Source organism: Hyla sarda, chromosome 3 (assembly GCF_029499605.1).
Source record: "Hyla sarda isolate aHylSar1 chromosome 3, aHylSar1.hap1, whole genome shotgun sequence".
NCBI classification, from domain to species: domain Eukaryota; kingdom Metazoa; phylum Chordata; class Amphibia; order Anura; family Hylidae; genus Hyla; species Hyla sarda.
In genome coordinates, this window is record NC_079191.1 from 366,899,924 (window position 1) to 366,922,069 (window position 22,146).

General features: G+C 46.5%; 1 protein-coding gene across 5 annotated transcripts in view; it reads left to right on the forward strand.

Annotated features, from left to right (window-relative positions):
• The window catches only part of PPP4R3B (protein phosphatase 4 regulatory subunit 3B), a 58,354-nt gene that overhangs the window by 26,063 nt on the left and 10,145 nt on the right, over positions 1-22,146 (forward strand). For 3 of the 5 annotated variants that reach the window (XM_056567721.1, XM_056567720.1, XM_056567725.1), the window contains exons 5-11: positions 3,895-3,972; positions 4,983-5,099; positions 9,589-9,705; positions 12,866-13,015; positions 14,667-14,769; positions 16,571-16,612; positions 17,680-17,838. In XM_056567721.1, the coding sequence (XP_056423696.1) occupies positions 3,895-3,972; positions 4,983-5,099; positions 9,589-9,705; positions 12,866-13,015; positions 14,667-14,769; positions 16,571-16,612; positions 17,680-17,838 (766 nt within the window). The remainder of the gene's footprint in view (positions 1-3,894; positions 3,973-4,982; positions 5,100-9,588; positions 9,706-12,865; positions 13,016-14,666; positions 14,770-16,570; positions 16,613-17,679; positions 17,839-22,146) is intronic. The other 2 variants (XM_056567723.1, XM_056567724.1) reach the window with 1 other exon arrangement.

Consider the following 22,146-nt stretch of genomic DNA (forward strand, 5'->3'; position numbering starts at 1 on the left):
TGTGAAAATATAGTTCTTTACAAAAATGGACAAAAAAATATTAACAAAAGAACAAGAAACTGGTGTCCCCATCGCCCCACCTGAAATTTGATTAAACCATTGAGGCTGTCACTTGTGCTTGTCCAGGAATGTGGGACCGAAGTCCGCTGAGGACTGGGTAAGTAGCTGGGTCCCAGTGCAAAAGATATCAGTGGGAAGCTGCGGCACAAGCGCCAATTGGCCTTTTTGCCTGGACAGATTTAGTCAGTTGAGAAAATGGTGATTCCTGGCAGGATGAATCCCAGGAAGCTGCTAGCAGGACTCCATTCATCCCTCTCCTAACTGGAGATTCCTGGAGATTATTTTCACAAATATTCTATTAAAACTGTATATCACAATAACAAATAATGCAATGTTGCTGAGGCAGGTGTGAAAAGTCTTGTGCACAGTGGTCCCCTTACAGTGTCTTCTGTTTCCTCATTGCTGCCAAGACGAGAGGTCTCAATAGGATCGGCCACATTGGGGGATTGGTGTAGGCAAGGATCACTCCAGCCCCAGCAACATACCAAACATTGGTATAAATATGGTTCCTTTTACGGCATCACAGTATAACAAAGTAAAGGTTATGATTGGTTAGAAAAACATAGCTGATTTCTTCTAGATACAGTGCCTCTTTAGGGCTGCACGATTGCTTGCAAAAACTATCTAATGGCAAGATTAGCCACTCACAATTACGTACCTGCAAAATCATTAGATTACCTTGCCCAGCCCCATACGTGACCCCTGTGTGTGGTGTCTTCTACCTGACACCTTGTGTCTACTGCTGTCCACTATCTCCTAATAGACACGTGTGTGTTATATGGTGTTGCGGCATGGGTAGAACATAAAAAAATGCTTGCCTAGCACTGGTCTCCTCCAAGCGTTCCCGGTGTCTCCTGTGTTTTCTTCCATGACTGGCTGAGCAGGAAGGAAGCCTGAAGAACGGGAGCTGGGCTAGGAGTGAATCAGTTTTGTTTTCCCAGCACCATATTAAGGGGAATTGGACACGAAATGGGATGTGGAGTTTTCAACATTTGTTAATTATATATACCCCAAATCGATACACACTGTCACACTCAATCAGAAACCTTTTTATTAGAAACCTTATAAGCAATTATAAAAGAGGTAGTTTTATAAACAAGGGCACCAGTAACAACCCCTACTATCCGCATAACATATGGCAAGTGGAATAATACCATGTAAATCCATATATAGGGCTATAATACATGGTATTCCACTTGCCATATGTTATGCGGATAGTAGGTGTTGTTACTGGTGCCCTTATTTTTAATACTACCTTATTATAATTGCTTATAAGGTTTCTAATAAAGATTTCTGATTTTTGAAAAGTGGTCCCTCAACATATGATGGTAATCCATTCCAAACGGACCATCGTTTGTTGAAACCATCGTATGTTGAGGGATCCGTGCAATGTGAAGTATAGGACAGTGGTCTTCAACCTGCAGACCTCCAGATGTTGCAAAACTACAACACCCAGCATGCCCGGACAGCCGTTGGCTGTCCGGGCATGCTGGGTGTTGTAGTTTTGCAACATCTGTTGGTCTGCAGGTTGAAGACCATTGTTAGAGGAAGTTGTACTCCCCTGTCCCCGCCGCTCCGGACTGTCACCGCTGCCCTGGATGTCGCCGTCCATCGCTGTTGCCGCGTTCCTGAGGTGTCCCCGTCGCTCCGGCAAGGCCTCTGCTTCCCCGGCATCCGCGTGCTCAGTCGCCGCCATCATGTTGTTACACACACGGCCCGCTGGATGATGGGACGGCGTGCGCAGCGATGTGATGATGTCGATGGAGAGCGCCGCAGATGCAGGGATCCCGAAGAGGACGCGCCGGAACCCCGAGGACAGGTAGGAGACCAATACCGCAGCACACGGGGCACCGTAAACTGCTATCTGGTGGCAGCTGTAGAAGTCTGCGCTGCCGGATAGCCGTTTATGCGATTGCCCCGACATACGAAAGTATCGTATGTTGATGCTGCCTTCAACATGCGATGACCTCTGAGAGGCCATCGTATGTTGAAATGAACGTATGTCGGGGGCATCGTAGGTCGGGGGGTCACTGTAATTGTGCAACAGTGTTTATCGATTTGGGGTATATTGTTTAACACTTCGCTGGCTTACTCTTATAGGGGTTGAGAATACCCTGTTTGTGTTTTTGGTGGATAATATATGGTATTTCGTATACAGAATCCTCCTGAATTACCTTTTTCTACTAGAGGGGTAATGAAATGTGTAGTCACTGCTGTGACTGAGAGCAATAGGTGAGCACAACCTCTCTGTGAATGGTCACACAATTACAATACACTTGTAGTCGGACCCCCAGCAATCCTATATTTAACTATTCTGTGGATGGGCGATAAATGCTGTTAGAGGACCAACCCTTAAGGCAGTGCAGGGTTTATTCCGAAAACATAGCCAAACCTGCCGATTAGGTTGTCTAGCATTGCATCAAATGATCGGGGCTGAGGTATTTGCTGTTCTTGGGAGAAGGCACCTGAGTGGGTCCTGTGGGCCTTATTTACAGCCATACTTGGTTCTCAAGTTTTTTTCACTTGCCATGGGGGTCTTAAAATGTTTGCCCTGATCATGAACGTGTTTTGTGTACAAATGAGGTTTTCTAAGGTAAGAAGTGTGTGACAAACAAAGCAAGCCTGCAGACGTCACCCTTATGTAACCTGCTTCATGTCATTACCGGTCAGACAACACATCTTGTCGTAAATACAGTGTACAGGTAAGTCAGGCCGAGCTTACTCCTCCCTGCTTACCTCACCCAAACCTGCCTCTTATGTACAGGGACAGACCTCACGCCTGGAGCACTTATTCCTAAACAATCTCTTGTGAATGGAAGTCTTTCACTCTTCAGTTGCTATAGATTCTGAGAGACCCGTGTTACCCAACCAGGGTGCCTCCAGCTGTTGCAAAACTAACTCCCAGCATGCCCAGACAGCCTTTGGCTGTACAGTCATGCTGGGGGTTATAATTTTGTAACAGCTGAGGGCACCCTGGTTGGGAAACACTAATTGACTATCCAGTAATAGACTTTCACTGATCCCGTGTAAACATTCAGGTCAGTCTAGATCCAGCCTACCAACAACATACAGGATATACAAGATAAGTGGACACTGCGTATCTCTATAGTCTTTACCACATGACAGTATACAAAGTCCCTGTGCATTGATCAGTAAGGACATCTTAAGTGTAATGTTGTGGAAAGATGTGACTGCAATAAATCAATCCAGGTCATGCTGTCAGGGATTTAGCACATTTTGATAGGCTGAGTGTCACCGTTACACTGTTTAATTTTGCTATGTACAAAATTTTAGTGACCAAGTTATTGTGTGCAGAAAAGTGTACGTTGCAATCCGATTTTTTTATTTTATTTATTTTTTTTATAATAGAAGGCAATAGGAATTTAGTTCTGCTGTGTAGCATACAGCAGCATCTGTTAAGATGTTTGTATCCTTTTCAAGAGTATAAAAGGTAATTATTAAGGGGTTGTCCCATCTCTTCAATTCGCCTTTGCGTCCGCTGGAGGTGGTCAGAAAAGCTGAAATGAGAGAAGTGGTCCCATTAAAGGAAGTGGTGCACAAATTGAATATGTGCAAACAGTGTAGCCCCAGGAGCTATGCTGTTTAGGTAACTGTGGATTGTATCTCTACATCTGTTTCCCAACCAGTGGGACTCCAGCTGTTGCAAAACTAAAACTCCCAGCATGCCCGGACAGCCGTTGGCTGTCCGGGCATGCTGGGAGTTGAAGTTCTGCAACAGCTGGAGGCACACTGGTTGGGAAACACTGCTTTACATACAGGTAGTTCTTAGACGATCTCTGGCTATATGGTTTTGACATTATTTATTTCCTGCAGGAGGACGAAAAGTTTTTGTCAGAAGTTTTTGCACAGTTGACGGATGAAGCCACAGACGACGATAAAAGACGGGAATTGGTAAGAGGTGATCCCAGACCCTACACATGACCTTCTTTAAAGGAGTACTGTGGTAAAGGATAGGATATAGGTGTCTGATCGCAGGAGGTCCGACTGCTGGCACCCCCGCAATCACCTGTGCGGCACACCAGCTCTCCCGAGGGACACAGCGCGTCAACCCCCGCACAAAGCTGTGCCCAGCACGCCCTCTCCATGTATCTTTATGGGAGAGACGGAGATACAAGGAGGAGGCATGTCAGCCGTGCAGGAGATCACGGTGGTCTCAGCAGTTGGACCCCCTGCGATAAGACCTATCCTTTTGGATAGGGGATGTGTCCCTGCACCACAGTACTCCTTTAACTACAATAAGGACACTGAAATATCTCACAAGTTGTGTGAGCCGCTAATATCCATATGTATGTAATGGTTCCTGAAGGTGCTCACACTAAGGGCCTGTTCACACTGAGGAGTTCACGAGGAATGTGCTCGCGTAATTCCTTGTGAATTCTCTGCTTGAAAAAAATCTCTTCTTCCCATAGACCTTTAATGTATTTTGCTCTCTCATTCACACTGCGGAAATCTTCTCTGCTTGAATTAGCATGTTCATTCTTCAAGCGGAATACACAAGCAGAGTCCCGTAGAACAAAAAAAAATTTTCCCCGCCCGACAGTTTTTTGCATGAAATTTGAGCAAAAATTCCACGGAAAAAAATATGAAATTCTAATTGGTTGTCGTCCAGCAAAAAATTCCTCCTATTTCCACACGGGGGGAAAAAAACGGAAATTCCACAGCAGAATTTTTAAGCAAGAATTCCTCGCCCATTCTTCAGTGTGATAACAGTAGTGATCATGCGGATAGACATTCTCCTGGACTTCCTGTAATTCTATTGAAGAACAGCAGTGTCAGTCTCCATTCTAAAATGGTTGATAACAGCAAATAAAATTCTATATATATATATTATATTGTAGTATGTCTTCAAGAATACTTCACCTTTTCAAATGAACTCAAATATTTTATTTTATTCCCTACAGGTAAATTTTTTTAAGGAATTTTGTGCATTTTCACAGACATTACAGCCTCAAAATAGAGACGCTTTTTTCAAAACATTGGCAAATCTAGGAATTCTTCCTGCCCTGGAAATTGTCATGGTATGTAACCTGATCTGTCAGATATTCTGCTTTTGTATCTGTATTTCACAGTGCCACATAAGTGTTTACATAAAGGGCTGTCTGGGCCTGCTGGGAGTTGTAGTTTTGGAACAGCTGGAGGCACCCTGGTTGGGGAAACACTGGGCTAGCTTCAAATCCCTAACATGCATCTTGAAGGGGTCCTCGATCTATAAGCATTGATGCCATATTTGTTTTTGAACTGGGCAATGTTGTATTTCTATCGCCACGATAGATAAGTAGTGACGGTATTTGGAAAGTAGTGTTGAATGCAGCAATTCCCTTCCCTCTCCAGCAGTTTGTTTATTAACGGGGTACTGTGGTGGAAAACTTTTATTTAATTTTTTTATTTTATAAACTGGTGCCAGAAAGTTAGACAGATCTCTAAATGACTTCTATTAAAAAATCTTTACCCTTTCAGTACTTTTTAGCAGCTGTAAGCTAGAGGAAATTTTTCTTTTTGAATTTTTTTTTTTGTCTTGTCCACAGTGCTCTCTGCTGACACCTCTGTCCGTGTCAGGAACTGTCCAGAATAGCATAGGTTTGCTATGAGGATTTTCTCCTGCTCTGGACAGTTCCTGATACAGGCATCAGGTGTCAGCAGAGAGCACTGTGGACAAGACGAAAAAAAAAATCAAAAATTAAAAGAAACTCCTCTGTAGTATCCAGCCGATATCCTCGGAATATCAGATTGGTGAGGTGATGACACATAAATTTAAGGCTGGAAAATCATGCACAGCCGCCCCTTAATGTACAGATCAATGTTAATGTCGTGGGCTCACTTTCAACAATAGCTTTCTTCTTGCCACCCTTCCGTAAAGGCCAGATTTGTGGAGTACATGAGATTCTCGCCTCACATTTACCATGTGGTTGCTTCTCTGAATCATTTTCTCCTTGCCCGGCTTGTCACTTTGGATGGACAGCTTTGTCTTGGTTTGCGGTTTTGCCATAATCTTTCAATTTTTTGGTGATAGATTTTATGATGTATGATGAGATGTTTAAAGCTTTAGTTATTTCCTCCCCAATCTCATCACTTCTTAATACTTATCCCACTAAAACGTTATCCCTAACCTGTTTGAGCTCATCGGTCTTCATGATGCAGGTTGTTCAGTAATACTCTGTACCAAACTGAGGCCTTCACATGACAGGTGTATTTGTACTGAGATTAAATAGCACACAGGTGAACCTTTATTTATTGTGACTTGCAAATAGGACTTGTGAAGGCAATTGGTGGCACCAGATCTTTGTAAAAAGGGGGGGGGGGGTTGAATACAAATGCACCTAACACTTTTTTTTTTTTTATAGAATTTTTTTAAATCTATAACATCCCACCCTCACTTCCAAGTGATGGACTATTTTTGTGTTGGTCAGTAACATAACCATTTCTTAAATTGCAATTTTAAGGCGTACCTTTCATCATATCCCAAAAAAATAGTTGTTACCCGGTGCCTCATCCTGATCCTGTACATATAACTTGTATCAAGTGTCTGTATTTCTTTTAAAATCCGCTTATATCAGATCACACTGAATTTCCATCTACTCTCAGGCAGGGGGCGTGTCCCTCTCAGGCAGGGGGCGTGTCCTTCAGGGCCTCACTGTACAGGACTAAACTTCCTTCCTCATTATGTCACTGAGCTTTCAGCCAATCACTGCACTCTGCTCTGTAACCCTTTCCTCTCTGGTTTTTTGCTGCACATGTTACAGAGAGGAAGGATTACTGGAGTTTGCCTGCTTTTCTCCTTATACACTATGTAGTAGAGTCTTGCGCATGACTGGTTTTCACTATGGCTTCCAATGTTTTTTATTTTTTTTTTATTTTTTTTTTTTGTCCCTTCCAGTCCGCTAACATAGGAATGTACAGATACTAGGGTGCAATGTTCTGCACATACTCCCCATGTATAGTAGTGTGTGTGGTACACACACTGCTATACGTGGGGGTATGTACAGAGCATTGCACCCTAGTGTATGTACAGATGTGAATAGCAGGGACTGCAGACTCGGAGGCCCTGGGTCACTGACTGATGCAGTGCTCTGCACATACCCCCACCTGTATAGGAATGTACACTACACACACTGCCATTCACATGGGGGGGGGGGGGGGGTGTCATGTGCAGACTACAGAGCATTGCACCCTAGTGTATGTACAGATGTGAATAGCAGGGACTGCAGACTCGGAGGCCCTGGGTCACTGACTGATGCAGTGCTCTGCACATACCCCCACCTGTATAGGAATGTACACTACACACACTGCCATTCACATGGGGGGGGTGTCATGTGCAGACTACAGAGCATTGCACCCTAGTGTATGTACAGATGTGAATAGCAGTGACTGCAGACTCAGAGGCCCTGGGTCACTGACTGATGCAGTGCTCTGCACATACCCCCACCTGTATAGAAATGTACACTACACACACTGCCATTCACATGGGGGGGGGGGGTGTCATGTGCAGACTACAGAGCATTGCACCCTAGGGTCTGTAGAAGGCTCTTGGGTGCAACAATGTTCAATGCACTTACCCCTATGTGAATAGCAGTGCAGACAGTGACTTGCATACCCAGCCAGGGCCGCAGCACTGTGTGTGAATTGAGTAACATTGGTGGCAGCTCTGACCTACCAGGCCGGCAGGAGAAGATGGAGTACAGGCTGAGCACACCACAAAATGGCGGTGCGGTGGTGGCAGCCTGAGGAGACAGGACTGGGAGGAGCGCTGTGAGATGGTCACTGAGTTGCCCTTATATTGAGGCTGCCATGGTGGTGCCGGATTTGCACCTGCCCACAGCAGCAGCCTTCTGACTGCCCACACGTTTTGGGTTGGGTCCTGTGCGATTCTAGGCCCAATGCAGGCCTCTACTATGTAGTAGAGCTATATGGCTGCCATGTATGTTATCCAGCTTTCCCATGCTTGCTACTGGAGTGGCACGGTTACAAACCCCTCCTCATGTAATCTCATTACTACTGAAAGCACACAGTAACACCCCCTTCCTCATGCCATCTCCTTATTACTGGGGTGACACTGTAACAAACCCCCTCCCCATCTCCTTATTACTGGGGTACATGTTGCTGTATGAGAACATGCTGTCACACTTGCTTCTTATGGAAGGAGCTGTGCACTGAATCCTTCTCCTCTCTGCAGAGAACTGGGAGGTGTGAGGGGGTGTGGCCTCCTCTCAGCCAATCACAGCAGCTCTCACTGCCCCCTCTCCCTGCTCTGTGTTGGAGAGGCTTATAAAGCCCCCGCTTTCACTTCCTGTATTCTGACTGAGACGCTGCTGTTGCCACAGTTGGAAAGACCATAGTAACAGGTGGGGGACATTTTAGGAGGACCTCTAGTGGCCACTTTTATAGGAGCAGTTTTCTAAGGGAAACTGTGTGGAAGAAAATAATGAAATAGTATTAGAGACTTCTTTTCTATGGCTCTATTGTGTTTGAAAATATAGTTTTGGTGACTGGACATTTAAACTGACAAAATGTAGTAGAAAAGTCCAAAGGGGTTTATACTTATGCAAAGCACTGTATCTACTGATAATGGTCAGTCTTTTCCTTTTGTGATCTTTATAATCATTGGCTCACAGGATGAGTCCTAGAAGCTTTCAACCCCATACATGGAACAATCTTTATGAAGCTAAACTCTTCTGCCCTGACAACTTTATTCTGTACAGTCCAGTGAAGCAGAGGGGCTTTACACATCCAGGAGGTGTCTGATATGACTGTAGTCCACAGCAGTAGCTGCCATATTGGGTGCTGTAATGGGTACAAAGACTATCCATGCAGAATTCCCCATTCAATCCCTGTTCAGATGCCGCAGATTTAACCCTTTCGGATGTAAAGGGTGAAACCTGTAGGTAACATCTCTATTAGGCTGGGTTAAACTGTATACTTTTTGTTTAAAAAAAAAAGTGCATACGGTTCCGTCCATTTGTATTTTAAAAAAAAACATACATTTTTGAATTTTTGCATACAGTTTTCAATTCTTTGTCTATTTATATGGTTTTCAATACAGTTCCATACGTTTTCTATAATGTAACTGTACTTAAAAAACGTGGCGTGAATCCATACTTGGTGATATAGCCTTGTGTGTGAACATTGCCTTGTCCTATGTTCTGTTTAGAGATGAGCGAACTTACAGTAAATACGATTCGTCACAAACTTCTCGGCTCGGCAGTTGATGACTTATCCTGCATAAATTAGCTCAGCTTTCAGGTGCTCCCGTGGGCTGGAAAAGGGGGATACAGTCCTAGTAGACTCTTTCCTAGGACTGTATCCACCTTTTCCAGCCCACCGGAGCACCTGAAAGCTGAACTAATTAGGATAAGTCATCAACTGCCGAGCCGAGAGGTTTGTGACGAATCGAATTTACTGTAAGTTCGCTCATCTCTAGTTCTGTTGAAAGAACTCAATTGGGAACTATTGCATAATCTGGTATTAGAATTTATTTCGATATGTACTTCAATAATAACCTTCTTATTCTAGGGTATGGACGACTTGCAAGTTAGAGCGGCTGCAACCGATATATTTTCATATCTGGTAGAATTTAGTCCATCTATGGTCCGGGAATTTGTGATGCAGGAAGCTCAGCAGAGTGATGATGTAAGTAGACTGCTCTAAGGGTGCCTTTACTGTAATTTGTCCTGTTCACACTAGGAAATTTCCAAGCTGAGAAATTCCGCTTGGAAATCCTGGTGCTGCAGCCTCCCATTGTTTTCAATTGGATTCTGCTGTTCTGTGCACATTGCAGAATTCTCTACCACAGAAATTTAAATTTGGGAACCTGGGCGAAAGAATGAACATGTCCATTCTGTCAGCAGAATCGGCTTGGAAATGCTTTGCCTTCAGTTTAGACCAGTGGTCTCAAACTGGCCCTACAGATGTTGCAAAACTTCAACTCCCAGTATGCCCGGACAGCCAACGCCTGTCCGGGCATACTGGGAGTTGAAGTTTTGCAACATCTGGAGGGCCCCAGTTTGAGACCACTGGTGTAGACTATACAGGTCTGCTGATTGATTCAGGTGGTGCCTGCTGTGCACCAAATATCTGCCCAATATTCTATAGTATTAATGCAACCCTAAGGTGGATTACCTTATACTAGGGGTCTGCAACCTTTAAGACAAAAAGAGCCACTTGGACCAGTTTCTGAAGGAAAAAAAAAAGAGAGCCGCAAAACCATTGCGACATTTAAAACAAATATATCTCTGCATATATTGTTTCTTACCTTAATGCTATATATACAGGATCGTTCAGTCAGCTGTCAATCTGAAGAAAAAAAGACTTTCACTTAACAATGTAAAATATATTTTTGCAAATGAATAGCTAATTAAAATATTTAATTTTCCTGGTTAATGGGACTTTTGCTCCTGAACCTCAGTGCTCAGTGTCTGCACATCAGGGCTGTAAGACGTCACATTCATTTTCACACAGGCTTGTAAGCTGTCATCTGTGAGGCGTGATCGATGTTTGTTTTTAAAGGGGTACTCCGCCCCTGGCATCTTATCCCCTATCCAAAGGATAGGGGATAAGATGTTAGATCGCCGCGGTCCCGCTGCTGGGGACCCAGAGTTCACTCTGTGCGTAATGACTGGCGATACAGGGGCCGGAGCAGCGTGACGTCATAGCTCCGCCCCTCATGACATCACGGCCCGTCCCCTTAATGCAAGTCTATGGCAGGGGGCGTGACAGCCACGCCCCCTCCCATAGACTTGTATTGACGGGGGCGGGCCATGACATCACGAGGAGCGGAGCCGTGACGTAACTATGCTCCGGCCCCTGTATTGCCCGTCATTACGTGCAGAGCGATCTTGCTCAGTGCAGTAATGATGGCGCGGTGCCGCAGCAGCGATCCCGGGGCTCCCCAGCAGTGGGAACGTGGCGATCTGACATCTTATCCCCTATCCTTTGGATAGGGGATAAGATGTCTAGGGGCGGAGTACCCCTAATATAGTTCATGTTGGAGAAGACCTGCTCACATACATATGTGGAAATTTTTTGGGACCAGACCTGGGGTGGGCTTTTTTGGGGCCCGGGGTGGGTTTTTTGGGGGCCTGGGGTGGGCTTTTTTGGGTTAATGCACTGGGGAGAGGGGGGTTAATGCTGCCGTGGGGTGAGGGGTTAACGCTACCTCTGCCATGGAGTGAGGGGTAACTTAACCCCTCACCCAATGGCAGCGGCAGCGTAAACCTCTCACCCCGCGGCAGCGATAACGCTGCCGCTGCCATGGGGTGAGGGGTTAAGTTACCCCTCACCCCATGGCAACGGTAGCGTTAACCTCTCACCCTGCGGCAGCATTAACGCTGCCGCGGGGTGAGGGGTTAACGCCCCGCTGTCAAGTGAGTAATGTACTCTACATACTCACCAGCTCCTCGCGTGGAGTCTTCCTCTCCCGGCGGCGCTCCTCGACTGAGGCGCAGGCCGGCGATGTCCCTGTCATGTGACGTTACATTGTCACATGACAGTGAGGATCCGCGCAGCCCGGAAGAAGACTCCGCTCCAATGGCACCAGGGCAGGTAAGTAAACAGACGACGCTGTGACGGCGGCTCATGGGCTGAGATCATTCCGGGACACTGCATTTTCCCCGAATGAGGGTGACCGGGACCCGACAGACTCGCGGAGCCGCGGCAAAGGAGTAAAAGCCGCGGGTTGCTGACCCCTGCCTTATACAGAACATGTATTGAAGCTTATCTGCCTTTTAACTCATGGTTTGGCCCCTTTTTTTTTTTTTTTTTTTTTTTTTTTTTTTTTTTTTTATATGGAATCTGTTCTTGTACCTTGCACCCATATCACGCCTGTCTGAAATCTGCTGTAAGGGTGTATTCACACGGCCGTCTGTCCCCGATTTTTGTATCCCCGTTTCGGTTCTGTTTTGGCAGGCTTTAAACGGATAAAAAAAACGGTTTTAAAAAAGAATCCCATTCATGTCAATGGGATTTTTTTTTACAATCTGTCCACATCAGTTTGTACCAGTCTGCACACAGATGAGCCTTTTTATTTTTTATATAATTGTTTGTTTTTAAAAATTTTTTAGAATTTTCCAAAGGAAATGCTATACAAAGCCTTTAATGTCATCCGTTTGCATGCTCAGAACAAAAATATATTTTTTTGGTTTATTAACTGAACAATATTGGATCCAAACGATATCCGTTGTTGTCCGTTTTTTTTATATTTTTTTTTTTTTTTTTTTTTTTTTTGTGTGAACGCAGCCTAAGGCCAAGTAGAGAGACTTATGGCTATTAAATAAAGAAGGGGAGAAGTTTGAAGACTTAAAAATCATTTTGTCCTCAAGGGGTTGACACAAGTACAGCATAGGGGGTAACTAGCTGGCTGGTGGGGGTCTCGTCACTCAGTGATCACAAAAAAATAGGAATGACTATTTTAATGCACATATTGGTGATTTACTTTCACTCCATTCACTATGGTTTGGCCAGAGACTAGCACTGTACTTTAACTTCAATATTCCCATTGGAAGCAAATGTAGTGGTGGCTAACGTGGACCGCTGCTTCATTCACTCGGGGACAAGGTACCCCTATTTTATGATAGGTGGAGGACCCAGTGGTTGGATCCCCATTGGTCAGGTACTTATCTATTCGGTGGCAATAAAAATCTTTAGGGTTAGATTCTGATTACTGTAACTTTAACTACACAGCAAAGCTCATCCCTGGACTTTGTTCATTCTATACTTGTTCATAAACTAAATTAAAACTGCGCGTGAGTCCCATCGTATTGATACTGACACTGTCTTCTTTTTCCTTTCACAGGATATTTTGTTGATAAATGTTGTTATTGAGCAAATGATCTGTGATACAGACCCTGAGCTTGGAGGAGCTGTTCAGTTAATGGGACTCCTGCGGACACTGATCGACCCTGAGAACATGTTAGCGACAGCTAATGTAAGAACATGTCAATGGGTAAAAACATCACTTTTTTTTTTACTTTTTTTCCGTAATAACAAGTACAGTAGTACACATACATGCAGTCCTGCACAGGCATCTTTGGGCAGATATAAACCTATTGTCCCATGATCAGAAGGGGTAATTTAAATGGTTTGTAGAGAAGGAAGCACTTTCTCAGTTGGAAGATATTTACAAAAAAAATTGTCTACTTCCTTTGACACTTTGGCTGTTTTGAATGGAAGAGGTTTAGTTTGACCATCTAGTGATGGACATGTAGCTGTGACTGCAGCTTTATAGTATCTCACATAAGTGTGAACACCCCCCCACATTTTTGTAGATATTAACATTTTCATGTGACAGAGGTAAAGAAATGACACCCTGCTACAATGTAGTAAGTGTACAGCCTGTATAGCAGTATTTAAAGGGGTACTCCGCTGCTCAGCATTTGGAACAGACTGTTCCTAATGCTGGAGCCGTAAGCCCCAGCCCCTCATGACATCATGCTTCCGCCCCCTCAATGCAAGTCTATGGGAGGGGGCGTGACCGCTGTCACGCCCCCTCCCATAGACTTGCATTGAGGGGGCAGGGTGTGATGTCATGAGGGGGCGTGACATCATGAGGAGGTGGGGCTATGATGTCATGAGTTCCTAACACTGAGCAGCGGTGTACCCCTTCTAAAGTTGTGTTCCCTGAAAATAACTCAACATCAAATAATGTCTAAACCTTGGCCACAAAAGTGTGTGCACCCCTAAGTGGAAAGGTCCAAATTTTGCCCTAGTGCACGATTTACATTGTGGCAGATTGTCATTCGTTCAGTGTTGTCACATGAAAAGATATAATAAAATATTTACAAAAATATGAGGGGTGGACCCTCTTATGGGAGATACTTCAGATTCTTCATTCTGTGCTATACCTGTATGCAGTACACAGAGAAAAGGAAACGGTGGGGGGTGATGCATTGGCTTTAGTTTAATTGCGTACTTATTATTCATCGAGGGGTCTTTGAAATTGCATGTTTTTTGTTTTTTTTGTTTTGTTTTTTTATGTATGTCAGCATTTCCTGAGATATCTACATGATTATTAGATCTTTGGGTCCAGTAAACTTAAATTGCCACTTTTTTTAATTAATTTTATTTTTTTTTTTGTACATGTAATTGAGACCTGGGTCTCGGCACCCTATCGCTAGAATGAGCAGATAGAATCGCTCAGTTGAGTTTTCTCTCCTGTCTCTGCCCGATGCTGTTGGGCTCCATACTCTTTCTATATAGCAAGGAAAGAAGCATTTAGCTTGGCACTTCTCCCAGTTCCAGCAATCGGCGAGGGGCTCGGCACTCTGACATGTCAAACCTTTTGATCAGTTGTGGTCTGAGACTGCTTAACCTTCTCTGCAGAGGACGCACAATTTAAGAGTCTGCATTTTATAGTGCTCAGCGCAGTGTTTCCCAACCAGGGTGCCTCCAGCTGTTGTAAAACTACAACTCACAGCATGCCCGGACAGCCAAGGGCTGTCCGGGCATGCTGGGAGTTGTAGTTTTGCAACAGCTGGAGGCACCCTGGTTGGGAAACACTGGCTCAGCATATCACCATGACACTATGAATTTCTGTGGCTTTATGCTCATCTTGGCTTCATATGCATTGGTATGCGTGCTTTGTGTCTTTTTTATAGAAAACTGAAAAGAGTGAGTTCCTGAATTTCTTCTATAACCATTGTATGCAAGTCCTCACTGCACCTCTCCTGGCGAACACATCTGAAGACAAACCAGATAAGGGTATGATCGCAGCAGCTCTCTGTGCCTTATGTATGTATGTAAGAAGTAAATATGTATAAATAAGGGCAAGTTCACATGTGAAGGTACAGTACCATTGGGGTATATCCTGACTAGAGATGAGCAAAGTTACCGTAATACGATTCGTCACAAACCTCGCGGCTCGGTGGTTGCTGACTTTATCCTGCATAATTTAGTTCAGCTTTCAGGTGCTCCGGTGGGCTGGAAAAGGTGGTGGATACAGTCTTGGGAGAGAGTCTCCCAGGACTATATCCACCACCTTTTCCAGCCCACCAGAGCACCTGAAAGCTGAACTAATTTATGCAGGAAAAGTCATCAACTGCCGAGCCGAGAAGTTTGTGACGAATCGAATTTACTGGAAGTTCGCTCATCTCTAGAAAACACTGTGGGATTGTAAGTCAGTCCTATATCAATTCCCGTAATCCGCTTCTACCCTGCTGGTGACACTTGCAGTCCGCCAGGTACACCAAAATAAAATACAAATGACTATACTCTGCAGGGCGGACTGCAGGATGGTACAGAAGAATCCAGACCTGAAAGTAGTAGTTGTGCTTCTATTATACTGTGTCCCCTGGAAATTCTTTATCACCCTGCAGTCCGCTCTCCAGCGTTCTTATCTCTTGTACTTTTATGCATTTATAAGTGAGGATATACTCTGTGTGGAGGAAATACGCTGCTGCCAAAAACCTGGTGCTGCTGTTTTCACTAGACAAAGAATTGGCAGGTTAATAGCCGACCCCCTCTGACCCTAATTTCCTGAAATACTTATGCTGACAGTGAATAAATGAAGACCGTGTCTAAAGAAGAAGAAAAAAACTTATCAGTAAAATCTCTTGCATAGATAATACTGCAAGCTGTGTTTTATAGATAATACTGCAAGCTGTGTTTTAATAGCAAACCTGCCCTGCAAAAGGTTCCTGCCTTCTGTGTGCTGGATTTGTAGTCAGGAAGTGAACTTGGTTCTGGTCATTTCCTACATCGTGTTCATTCATCTTCCCACTCCTATAAAGCACGTGTGTCAGTGTCTGATGCCGGCCCGCATCTCATTGGAATGAGCCGACTGGAGTCAGTGTCTCTGGTTGGCTCCTTTTTGCCCTGTATCCGGTTTTGTGACCAGACCTAAAACTATGGTATACTATACACTATCTGACTCCGGTTGGCTCATTGAAATGAATATGATGCGGGCCGTGTCCAGCTGTGATACGGGAGCGCCCGGTTTTCACATCTCCCAGTCCCAGTTTATGATAGGCTGGGTTCGCACCACGTTTAACACACAGCTGTGGTGGTTTCCTTTTGAAGCTACACTATGGCTATGGCCCTGATTTATTAAGTGTTGTGTAGGTTTCTTTGTGGGTTTTAATTCCTTACAACTTTTTTTCCACAGTATTTACTAAGCTTTCCCTACATTTTGCACTTTTCCCTACATTTTTATTTAATTTTATTTTTATTTGTTTTACACATGCTCAAATCCACCACATTTTCTGTGGAAACCTTAGTAAATATGTTGGGTTTTTGTGAAAACGCCCCTTTTCTGTGACCATGCCCCCTTTTCCCGACAGACAGGCCGCTCTTTCGGGTTTTCTCAGTAAAAGGGAGAGTTGGTCGGGTTTTTCACTTCTGGCGCAGACAGAATTCTGGGGCACAACCCGACAAAACATGTCCGGTGTACAATAGTAAATCAGGGCCTATATGTGCAAGGCATTCTCTTTCTATCACAAGACACTCATCTGCCTATGAAAAATAGAAGTGTTTAAAGAAAGTCATCCTTTTTTGCATTTTGTAGATTCCAGTATTGAATCCACTAAAAGCAGCACGATTTGTCCAGGTAAGTGTATATTGACAAGACTTGTGTGGGTTTTTTTTTTTGTTTTTTGTTTTTTGCAGGCATACTTCACTTTTGTGCCGTAACAGCATAAGCACATAGTAATATCCAAACACACATAATAAACACAATGGCCCAGATTTACCAATCTGCTCACAGCTTTGCTTTCATATATTAACAAGCTCTGATAAACTGAAATTTGAGCTGTGATTGGTTGCTACGGGCAAATTAGAAATATATTTTTCTCTAATGCAGTTTGATCTATGCCAGTGATTTATAACTACAGGCATGTTGGGCACAGTGGTGCTGAGTGGCAGTATGTGTTCTGTGAAGTCCCAGGGACATGGCTGATCTGTAGAGTGGGTACTGTAAGGTTACAGGGGCTAGCTGGGTGGTGGTGTGTTGCCCAGCAAGTCCTTGTGACCTCACAATGCACATTTGATCTCTTTGCCCCTGGTGACCTCACTGTGCACACTCAAACCGTAATTTTGACCTCCGAGTGATTTACTGCAGTGTTTCCCAACCAGGGTGCCTCCAGCTGTTGCAAAACTACAACTCCCAGCATGCCCGGACAGCCGTTGGCTGTCCGGGCATGCTGGGAGTTGTAGTTTTGCAACAGCTGGAGGCACCCTGGTTGGGAAAAAATGATTTACTGTATAGGCCACGTTCCTTACATTCATAGGTATATGAAATGTGCCTCTTATGCCTGCAGCCACAAACAGATAGCTATATATATATACGCACACATGCACACATATACACGCATGCATATATACATGCACGCACATGCGCACACGCATACGCATATACATACACAGCTCCTGGTAAATCTGTGTTCTGTGAAAATGTTACAATTTACCTGACACTGCAATAAATAAACTTCTCTCCCCTATAAAGATTTATTATGAAATGTTTCCTTTTATGCATACCATTACATATGAACATCCAATAATTCTCTTATGTACTTGGTTTACAATGTGTGATGTAAAAAATACTTTCCTTTTAAATGTTCACAGTTGTCTTGTGGGTGCGCTGTGTATTTGACAGATGATTTCTTTGATGCTTTTCAGATAACTATCAGACTGCTCAGCTACTTGCATTGATATTGGAGCTGTTGACGTTTTGTGTAGAACATCATACGTACCACATCAAAAACTACATCATGAATAAGGACATGCTCCGAAGAGTGTTAATACTGATGAATTCCAAACATACTTTTTTGGCACTTTGTAAGTAATTTTCTCTCTTTGAACACTTGTTCTGTCCATGAAAAATACCTTTTAAATGGGTATTTCCATCTGGCTGTTCATGTTATAGCAGCAGAATATGCTATAAATGTATTATATGCCGGTCCCACCTCTGGTACTCGTGTGGGTTTGTAGATTGAGGCCCCTTCATCCTTTTTGTGGCTGTCAGGAAGCTGAATAGTCTGTTTTTACACAGTTTACACAACTTCCAATAGTCCTTGGCAGTTAAGGAAACAGCAGTACTCAGTTTACATAGATCCCATTACCATCATTGGGAGGTAGGCGTACACTGTAAAATAGCAGACTCTGCTTTTGGAGGCTTCCTGAAAATCTTTGTACTATAAAGACAAAAAGACAGGAGGAGCGCGATCCTAGTGAAATACCATGAAAAATGCAGCCAATGTTGGCAATAATATTATGCCTACCTGATTGTTATGCTTGAAGCATAACATCTGTAAGGGTGCTTTCACACCACGTTTTGTATTTACGGTTCCCGTATACGGCTGGGAGGAGGGGGCGGGCTTAATTGCGGCGCCTGCACTCAGCCGTTTTCGGGAACCATATTTAATGTATGTCTATGAGCCGACTGGAGTGAACCACAGCCTCCGGTCGGCTGCGTTTTCGGCTGTATGCGGTTTCCCGACTGTAGGCAAAAACGCGGTTGACCACGTTTTTGCCTGCGGTCGGGAAGAGATAAAGATAGCAAAAAAAGAGAGAATTTCTCCAAAAATAGGCGCTTCTCCCAATAAAAGGTTTTCTTTATTCCATCATGGTAGATGCACGTCTTGATAAAGAGCTCGGTCCGAGCTAGAAACACGTTGAAAGTGCTTTTTAATCTTTTATATCTACCATGATGGAATAAAGAAAACCTTTTATTGGAAGAAGCGCCTGTTTTTGGAGAACTTTTTTTTTTTTTTTTGCTACCAAGTTCTATCCTGAAAATCTTTGGCTGCAAGCAAGGCCCTCACTCTCCAGATAGACTTATCGCATATCCACAGAATGATGAAGGTCCAGATGGGAATACTCTTAGGATGGCCATGTATATGTCGACCAAAGGGGAGATTTATCAAAAACTGTCCAGAGTATGTTACTGAGTTGCTCATAGCAACCGATCAGATGAGTCTGGTTCAGCCAACATTGGTCTGTGTGTGGCACTATAGTAAGCTTATAGTCTTAGAGGGTAGTTGTATAGGGTGAATCACAGCCGCTTACCCTGGGTGGTTGTGTACCAACATACACAACAATGGGATTCGGATAAAATGAGGTCCGTCTGCAGCCTACCCGCTAGTGTAAAACACAGTAATTCATAGCCGCTTCTGGAAGCAAGCAGGATCCACAGCGCTGACAGGATCAAGGCACACAGCAGGAACAGATATCAGATTTATTTTCCAAGATGCAACGTGTTTCACTGCGCATGCACAGCTTCTTCAGGCATCATGTCTGAAGAAGCTGCACATACGCAGTGAAACACGTTGCATCTTGGATAATCTGATTCTATATAGGGGGGGGGGGGAGAGGCCTGCTGTCTATATTGGGGGGGGGGGGGGGAAGAGGCCTGCTGTCTATATTGGGGGGGTGGGGGAGAGGCCTGCTGTCTATATTGGGGGGGGGGGGGAGAGGCCTGCTGTCTATATGGGGGGGGAGAGGCCTGCTGTCTATATGGGGGGGGGGGGAGAGGCCTGCGGTCTGTATGGGGAGGGGGGAGAGGCCTGCGGTCTGTATGGGGAGGGGGGAGAGGCCTGCGGTCTGTATGGGGAGGGGGGAGAGGCCTGCGGTCTGTATGGGGAGGGGGGAGAGGCCTGCGGTCTGTATGGGGAGGGGGGAGAGGCCTGCGGTCTGTATGGGGAGGGGGGAGAGGCCTGCGGTCTGTATGGGGAGGGGGGAGAGGCCTGCGGTCTGTATGGGGAGGGGGGAGAGGCCTGCGGTCTGTATGGGGAGGGGGGAGAGGCCTGCGGTCTGTATGGGGAGGGGGGAGAGGCCTGCGGTCTGTATGGGGAGGGGGGAGAGGCCTGCGGTCTGTATGGGGAGGGGGGAGAGGCCTGCGGTCTGTATGGGGAGGGGGGAGAGGCCTGCGGTCTGTATGGGGAGGGGGGAGAGGCCTGCGGTCTGTATGGGGAGGGGGGAGAGGCCTGCGGTCTGTATGGGGAGGGGGGAGAGGCCTGCTGTCTGTATGGGGAGGGGGGAGAGGCCTGCTGTCTGTATGGGGAGGGGGGAGAGGCCTGCTGTCTGTATGGGGAGGGGGGAGAGGCCTGCTGTCTGTATGGGGAGGGGGGAGAGGCCTGCTGTCTGTATGGGGAGGGGGGAGAGGCCTGCTGTCTGTATGGGGAGGGGGGAGAGGCCTGCTGTCTGTATGGGGAGGGGGGAGAGGCCTGCTGTCTGTATGGGGAGGGGGGAGAGGCCTGCTGTCTGTATGGGGAGGGGGGAGAGGCCTGCTGTCTGTATGGGGAGGGGGGAGAGGCCTGCTGTCTGTATGGGGAGGGGGGAGAGGCCTGCTGTCTGTATGGGGAGGGGGGAGAGGCCTGCTGTCTGTATGGGGAGGGGGGAGAGGCCTGCTGTCTGTATGGGGAGGGGGGAGAGGCCTGCTGTCTGTATGGGGAGGGGGGAGAGGCCTGCTGTCTGTATGGGGAGGGGGGAGAGGCCTGCTGTCTGTATGGGGAGGGGGGAGAGGCCTGCTGTCTGTATGGGGAGGGGGGAGAGGCCTGCTGTCTGTATGGGGGGAGGGGGGAGAGGCCTGCTGTCTGTATGGGGGGAGGGGGGAGAGGCCTGCTGTCTGTATGGGGGGAGGGGGGAGAGGCCTGCTGTCTGTATGGGGGGAGGGGGGAGAGGCCTGCTGTCTGTATGGGGGGAGGGGGGAGAGGCCTGCTGTCTGTATGGGGGGAGGGGGGGAGGCCTGCTGTCTGTATGGGGGGAGGGGGGGAGGCGCGAGGCCTGCTGTCTGTATGGGGAGGGGGGGGGGAGGCGAGAGGCCTGCTGTCTGTATGGGGAGGGGGGGGGGAGGCGAGAGGCCTGCTGTCTGTATGGGGAGGGGGGGGGGGAGGCGAGAGGCCTGCTGTCTGTATGGGGAGGGGGAGGCGAGGCGAGAGGCCTGCTGTCTGTATGGGGAGGGGGGGGGGGAGGCGAGAGGCCTGCTGTCTGTATGGGGAGGGGGGGGGGAGGGAAGAGGCCTGCTGTCTGTATGGGGAGGGGGAGGGGGAGGGAAGAGGCCTGCTGTCTGTATGGGGAGGGGGGGGGGGAGGGAAGAGGCCTGCTGTCTGTATGGGGAGGGGGGGGGGAGGGAAGAGGCCTGCTGTCTGTATGGGGGGGGGGGAAGAGGCCTGCTGTCTGTATGGGGGGGGGGGGGGGAAGAGGCCTGCTGTCTGTATGGGGGGGGGGGGAAGAGGCCTGCTGTCTGTATGGGGAGGGGGGGGGGGAGGGAAGAGGCCTGCTGTCTGTATGGGGAGGGGGGGGGGGGAGGGAAGAGGCCTGCTGTCTGTATGGGGAGGGGGGGGGGAGGGAAGAGGCCTGCTGTCTGTATGGGGGGGGGGGAAGAGGCCTGCTGTCTGTATGGGGGGGGGGGAAGAGCCCTGCTGTCTGTATGGGGGGGGGGGGGGGAAGAGCCCTGCTGTCTACAAGGGGGGGGGGGGGGGGGCTGCTGTCTACAAGGGGGGGGGGCTGCTGTCTACAAGGGGGGGGGGGCTGCTACTAATGTCTGCAACTATCTATACTACCTACAAGGGGATACTAGCTACTATTAAAGGCAATCTTACTGTAGGGTCACCTGCACTAACTTCAATTTATATGTAGATGGTGCAGGTGACACTGTTTCTATCGCTGCTCACCATGTGAATGTCGGCGCAATCGCTCCGGAGACATCGGTCTCGCCACCAATGCAAATTCCCTGCAAGAGAGATCTTGGCTCATACTACTGTAGCTGCCACCATTGTACACCACAAAATCGCACATATCGGCACGGTAAGCAGCGCCAGAAACCAGGTCACCTTGGTGTCAGATTCCCTTTAAAATAAAAGTACTCGTAATTGGTATCGGCGAGTACTAGAATTAAAGTATCGGTACTCGTACTCGGTCTTAAAAAGAATGGTATCGGGACATCCCTACTCAGGATAATTAATCAATATTACAAGACTGAGCGCAACTGAGTTTCTCCTCACAATAGCCTTTTTAGGTGGATGCCATAGTGTACAGCCTAATTCTGCTTTTAGTAACCCCTTTGTCTCCCTTCATGAACCAGTCGGCTCCCTTAGCTAAAAGGTAGTTGGGAGGGTTTATATAGCATGTCAGACACAGCATCCA